A 6832-nucleotide genomic window follows, 5' to 3' on the forward strand; every position below is an offset into this window, starting at 1 on the left:
CTGCTTCACAAGGCACCTCAACAGGCCAAATGATATCTGCCGTGAGAGCTCAAAATCCTCTATTTTGCCCTGGGAAACAAAAAGCCTTCGCACACCTCTTAGCTTCCTCGATCCACCAGACAGCGTCCAAATGCCAAACACCCTTCCTCTTTCCCAAAAGTGCTGTCACCCTGCTCTTCCCCTTGCCCTGAACAAATAACCCCTATCTCCGTACGTGATGCACCCACACCCTGCTAGCTGTAGGAGCCCATGACCTAACCCCTGGAGCAGCGATGGGCAACTAGGGTGCTGCAGCACCCCAGGGTGCCTTGAAATCCTTTTACTATGGGGTCCAATGCAGCAGTAGCACTATTAAGTGTGCAAGCACGACTCACAAAATAATCCCAGAGATTGCACACAGAAATTCATAGCATTACAAACGCTCTGCTTTGTTGGGTGTCTGAGTTCTTTGCCACCCACAGGAAAATTGCTCCGTTATTTTTTTGTCATCAAAAAAACAAGAGAAAACTAAGAGCTGGCATTTTCCGAGGGGGCCTCAAGCCTATCCACAAGTGCCTTGACTCTAAAAAGTTTGAGAGCCACCACACTAGAGAGATGCATCATCCTCTCTGCCTGCACACTCCTGGTTTGCTTTTTCTTCCCCCGCTGCAGGGAGGATGGTTTGTTCAGCTTTGGCCCCTGCGGAACAAGGAAAGGATTTGCTAAAGAAAGGATTTTGCATGCCACTCCTGCGCTGCCTTTGCCAGAGGTAGGCTGCCAATCCAGCCGCGATAGCTCTTTGCCCCATGCCCATCCGCTCACAAAGCTCGCTTCAAGTACATGACAGGAGGTTTTTTTGCTTGTGTGACAGACCACGAGCTCTGTTTGATGGTCCCCCTTCTAGGCTAAACTAACACCTACAGGGAAAGCATTGAGAGAAGGGCAGAAAAAATAACATGTTCTGAAAAGATGCTGCTTCCTTCCATGAGCCACGACAGGCAAGGAGCAGGAGCAGCAGCAGGGAGTCTTTGTTTTTGATACCAAATGCACGCCTGCATTATTCATTCAGATGGGTTTTACATGCACCGAGTCTTTACACATATCCATCTTCCCCATTGAAAGAACACAAAAAGCAGGATGCTGGTGCAATCCCAGAAAGTGGCCTATCAATGCCAGCACATCCTCGGCCCGTCATGGTTTGCAAATAGAAGCTTGCGCTGGTATTCTCTATAAATCACTGCCCCTGTGAAACCCAGATTGAAGAGCACCCTGCTTTATGGAGCGGTCGTAGAAAGATGCCAGGCATCGGAGCGTGGGTCCTGCACTACTTTCCAACTGGACGTCACCAAAACTGAAGGGGGAAGATGAAGGGTCAACACAGGAGCAGTCAGAGCCAGAGTCTGAGACTCCACTTTCCATGCCAATCGACCAAGCCATTCAGCTCCAAGCCTTCTCCACCTGCCGGGGTCAGACATAAGCTGCCATCTGAACACGGCTTCCCCTATAATGTAGGCAGCTCCAGTTTAAACATTTTTTCTTTGGCAGTCCCCAACCCTCCTGTACATCACACACTCAGGGTTCACCGATGCAGCCATTGCATTGATCCCAGCCCCAAAACCGGCCCTGCATGGCACTGGTAGCATGGTATCAAGGCCTAAGGAAACATAAAAAGCAAAGAAAATCTGCACCCAAACTTTGAGATGGGATTGAGCAGCAAGTCCTTGGCCTTATTCTAAATGTCAGTGGTTATTAGACGTATTAGACGTTTATTAGATGGGCTGCGATTACCTCTGCCTCCAGGCAAAACATGGAAGGTCAGCTACTAAAGCAAAATTCTGGTATAACGGAGTAGAGACCTTCCCTTTCCAACAAATGTTTCTAGACAAATTCATTTGGGGGAAATAAGCTACCCCCCAGGGAGTGCTGGTGAGAAGCTTCCTGTATGTCATGTAGGGTTGGGAAGACATGGGGACATGGTGCCAAGAAACCCATCGGGTCTTCTGAATGACACATACTCCCTGGCCCTGCGTTTCACTGTCATGCCGCAGCTACGTGACGAAGGAGGAAATACGTGCTGACCAGAAGGTCGCTGTGCCCTCCGGGTGCCTCAGCCATTGACAACTCCCAGCTGCTTTGAAAGCATTGTGTTGAGAGGAGATGTTATCTTAACTTCCACCTAAGAATTTGGTCAGCAATTCAATGCCAATTGAATAAGATTGTTTCGTTTCTGCAAGACCATACACTGTAAAGGGCCAAAGCCCAGCTCCACGGGAATGCTGCCCAAATAAGAACCCCCAAATTTAGCCCAATTTATCATAAAAAGCAAAATAGAAATCTATCATGCTGTAGTTGAACGTCTAGGATTGACATGAGACTGATCCTTGCAAGCGGGAGCTGATTAATTACCCAGTAGTTTTGCCCGTACTTTATCATACCTGCTTAGAAACAGGGGGAAAGAAGTTTGAGTCGACTAAAAAGATGCAATTAAGCATTCTGAAATATCAAGTGCAAAGAGTGCTATAATTGCATTGCGTGTCATGAACATTCATCATGCATGCACATAATGGAAGATACCCTCTTCTTGTCGGAGGCATTTGCCTTAGCGATGTCTGCAAAGTGCATTTTAAAAAGAGAAAAACAACACTTACTTTCATCTATTTTGGTTGAATGACACCACCTATGGAAGTGTGTTTTCTGCTACCTAATTGTGTTATATTCATAAACAGGAAATTCAACCAAGCTGTCAACGAGCCTGCTCGGGAATAGTTTTTACACGAGAGGACAAGGTGGCAGTTGACTTGAGGTTGTTTGTTGCCCAATAAAGTGACTTGAGCTGCTTCCAGGAAGGCCCACCATGGGAGAAAGTGGTGCTAGACCATCCCATAATATTTCATTAACTGGAGTAATTGGGTGTGCTACTGCTGAGACATAAGCAAGAACATTTTCCAACGTATCTTATCACAGGTACATCTTACCCAGCCGCATGACCATCTACCTGCTGGTGCAAGAACCAGTACCTAGCATTTCTGACCCCTATCTTACCAACAACATTGCTTCCTTTTCCAATCTGATTTACACCAGCCACACACAGCCGGCCAGATCCTTACCTAGTGGGAATTAGCATATCTCCACTGAAAGCAAAGGAGCTATATTGATTTTCACCCATTTCAGGCTCTGGCCTACAGTATTTAAAATTAAGTAACATTTACAGGTTTTCATTTTAAATTAAATCTCATTCCTCAATGTATCAAGATAAGCATGACACCTTTCCTTTTGTTGAAAAAAAGGCTGCTTTTCAAAAAAAAATCATGACTCAATCCATACTTTAAAGATGACACATGGCAATGTGGTAAGCATGCTTCAAAACATCAGAGAACTATGAATTGATGGCTGCATGGTGGGAATTATTGATGGTATAGGTTATGGACAGCACAAAGCTAAGTAGTGGGTTTGGTCTAACACCTCTGCACGTAACAAAGGACTGAGGCAATAAGGATGGATTTAGGGTAATAATGGAAGGAGCATGAGGCTACCCAACCTTATTCAAACCCCAATGAGTCTTTCCATCAGTACCAATGGGTACCCAATAAGGACCTAAACCAAAGATGAAAATTACAGCCACATTTCAGAACAGTGACTTTATGGACAATTTTTGTGCAAGGCTCAAAGAAAGAAGCAAGCCGGGTGACAAGAACAAATCTCACAGTCTTACCGGTGGAGACGTCATTCCAAGACCTGCCTTGTCGACGGCACCCCATAAAATTACTATAAAACCCTATGAAGTTGTACAATAAAACTCTTTCTTGGTTGGTGTTTATTAACCCATGGTGCTGCCAACATCACACTGTCAACAGCTTCATCAATTATCCATTGCTAAAAAGTGGACTCTAACATTCAGCGACTGTTATTAATTGGTCTCAGTAGCGGTTAATGAGTTTAAAAGCTCCTACCTGTGTGCCCCCGGGGATGGTGACTAGTGGCGGACAACAATTTACAGCACACCATTAGCACATAGACCAGAAAAAGCCAGTGAGATAGAAGCATTGATTTGGCACAGAATCTCATCCTGGAGGCAGAAAAGGAAGCAGTTAAGTGAGAGAACAATATAACTGGGAAATAAAGGGAAAATAATGCTTTGGAAGGGAAAGCTAAAAAGTAATTAAAATGGCTTCTTCCAAGATAACGCTGACCAAAATCAAATTCACGCTTTGGTTAGGATCAATTCTTTACTAAGCATGTTTCATAATTAGAAGTGTTACCATGGTTATCCACACATGTATGCGTGTGCATGTGTGTGTGCATGCCAGTTATCATGCGACTGTTATGTTTCTATAAATTCAAGGTGATAACCGTTTAATACCAGATTTGCATGCACAAATTTAAATATTACAAGGCACACACACAATCTTGCTTTTGTTCTTATTTTTCAGCTACCTCTGCCACAGATGCAGAGCACGCTAACAAAAAATATGCATCCGTGACTTAATATATTTTGGGCCAGATTTCCAAAGACAGTCAACTCCTACCTAGCCGCATAAATGCTCAACATCCAGGAGCTGCCAGTGAAAAGAAGGGGAGCTGCTGAGTACTTGTGCAAGGTTGGACTGCATTGGCTTTGCGAGCATTATATAATATAAAGGGGCGGTGTATAATTGTTCCTCATATATTGATGCAATGCAGGGGCCTGATTCCTATTATTTCTGATAAGTAGTTTCAGGAAAATCAAGAGGACTATTCAAAGAGTAAGGACATGGCTACATGGGACCAGGCTGGCAGTATCAGGGCCAGTTTCAGTCTCAAAAGTTCCTGTTTCCCATTCAGACAAGCAACTCTCAGCCCTTTCACTGACGACTCCTGCAAGTAACTCCCCACCCAGTTTCCATAGTAGCATTCATCATGTGGAAAGGTAATCTGATCATTTCCTTAAATTGATTTATGATGATTTATTATTGTTTCAGTGCTCAAGGAGGCACTGTGCTCTTGAATTCTTAAGATACATCATAATATTTCATATTTTCAGCCCGTACTGCAAGTGGGAACATAGCAATGTGTTTTAAAAATAATTTGTGGATGTGCATCATTTGAACTAACCACTCTTTTCATAGCAGAGGCTCCAGTCTACAGCTAACCAGCAGGCTGGGATTTGGAAGAGTCTATGTTGGGTACGAATATTTGTACCAAACCATCACCAAAAAACACCTTGAAACATTACTGGTGTTCTAGATTTCAACTGATATTCCAATAAGCAAGTCCTTTTGCAGTTTCAAAGAGGACTCTGAAGTACCCAACCCTGTCCAGCTAATCAGGTCCTTCAAAGGGCTGAGTATTTGGATAGTGTAAAATATATATATATATGCAAAGGAGACTTCATGCCATGGACAGACCTGCTGTCATGACCAGAGGAAGCATTTCCAAGTCACTTCAGATGTATAGTGCATACACAAACCAAGCAAAACAGATCCTGTGTTTTCTCATTTAGAAGGCCTTGGCCTAATCTTCTTTTCCCACATTACAAAAGGATTTCATTCTCTGTTTGTGCACTAATAAGAAAGTTGGCCATGCCCAAAACACCAACCAGAGCACTTTGTAGTAATAAAAACTAGCAGTCAAGGAGTCTGCTGTAAACAGGGTTTAAGAACGTGCGCTCTTCTACACTAGAGAAAAAATACATTTGGTTGAAAAAGGTTCAGCCACACCAGCACACACTGAGCTCTCCTTGGACCTTGCCTTGTAGGACTGTTACACAGCACAAACTACAGCAACACAGGTCACAAGAGCCTTATCCTTACTCTGCACCAGCACCCTTTTACACTGCTCAAGTGCAAATGCAGACCACGTGACAAAGATGGGCACTTCACTTTGAGAAACTGCAGTCCGGGCTTCATTCACCCCTTACTGGCCCCAGTCTACGTGAAGTAATGGACTGCTCATTGTGAAGCCAGAGCAAGTGGGATTAGTAGCTAGTAGTATTTACATGATAGTTTCTTCTTCATAAAGAGGAAGAAAACTGAACTGAGCGGGAGGACCTGCAACCTGCTGCGAGAATGCTAACAGGATGACCCTGCCAAATATTAAGTCTTCATCTAATTGTTAGCTAGTTTCCTCAGCTGTATTCAAATGTGTATTGTTGCTAACTAGAATGGCAAATCTTTGTCGTCTAGTCCAAAGATAAAATAGTGTCTTACCTTGGGGACTTTTCAAGAATTTTGTTCCAGTCAAACACGATTATTTCAGTGTGTTTTTCATCGTTATTCCAAATTCCCATTTGCAGCTACAAACAACCATTTCTGCATTTCACAGTTTTTCCTTCACTTTGGGGACCTACAAGAGGAAGCCATATTAGAATGTAATTAAGAGTTCTGAATGGTGATGTTTTATAGATTTATATGAATAAAACCATTGCTTTATAGTGCCATCTACCGTGCAATCCAAGTCAAAAGTCAGCAAAGTATCAGAAGACAGATCTGAAACAGTATAAGATGAACTGTGTGGGGTTCATCTATCCAAAACCAGCAAATGCGGTGAATACAGTATTTTCCCGTACACCTGACTGCTTATATCCCTTTGTGGCTGTGTGTCCTCATGCCATCCAGGCACCATAAAATTTGAGAAGGGCTCCAGACACTATTCGGGATAACATCCCCATCATTATCTCAAACATTGTCTGCTCACTGCCTCTCCAAGGGTCATGTACAAAAGACCATTTGAGACGATGGAAAACTCTGATTTCTAAAGGGTCTGAACCAGACTCCTTGCAAGCCGGGCTCTCTCAAGTATACTGAGAAGTTCCCTTCAGAAAAAATACACAGACCAAGCCGACTCCACGAGCTTGGAGGGCAGCTTCAAGGAGAGG

The 6832-nt window shown here is 43.6% G+C and overlaps 2 protein-coding genes across 2 annotated transcripts in view; both read right to left on the reverse strand.

Moving 5' to 3' along the window:
• FAM19A4 (family with sequence similarity 19 member A4, C-C motif chemokine like) overlaps positions 1–6832 on the reverse strand; it is a 100400-nt gene that overhangs the window by 57589 nt on the left and 35979 nt on the right. The window contains exons 3-4 of the mRNA XM_006027622.2: positions 6165–6300; positions 3930–4045 (exon numbers count right to left, since the gene is read on the reverse strand). Of these exons, the coding sequence (XP_006027684.2) occupies positions 3930–4045; positions 6165–6244 (196 nt within the window). The 5' untranslated portion in view covers positions 6245–6300. The remainder of the gene's footprint in view (positions 1–3929; positions 4046–6164; positions 6301–6832) is intronic.
• EOGT (EGF domain specific O-linked N-acetylglucosamine transferase) overlaps positions 1–6832 on the reverse strand; it is a 121671-nt gene that overhangs the window by 39922 nt on the left and 74917 nt on the right. The window lies entirely within an intron of this gene.

This window comes from Alligator sinensis, unplaced genomic scaffold (genome assembly GCF_000455745.1).
Source record: "Alligator sinensis unplaced genomic scaffold, ASM45574v1 scaffold937_1, whole genome shotgun sequence".
In the NCBI taxonomy this organism is placed as follows: Eukaryota; Metazoa; Chordata; order Crocodylia; family Alligatoridae; genus Alligator; species Alligator sinensis.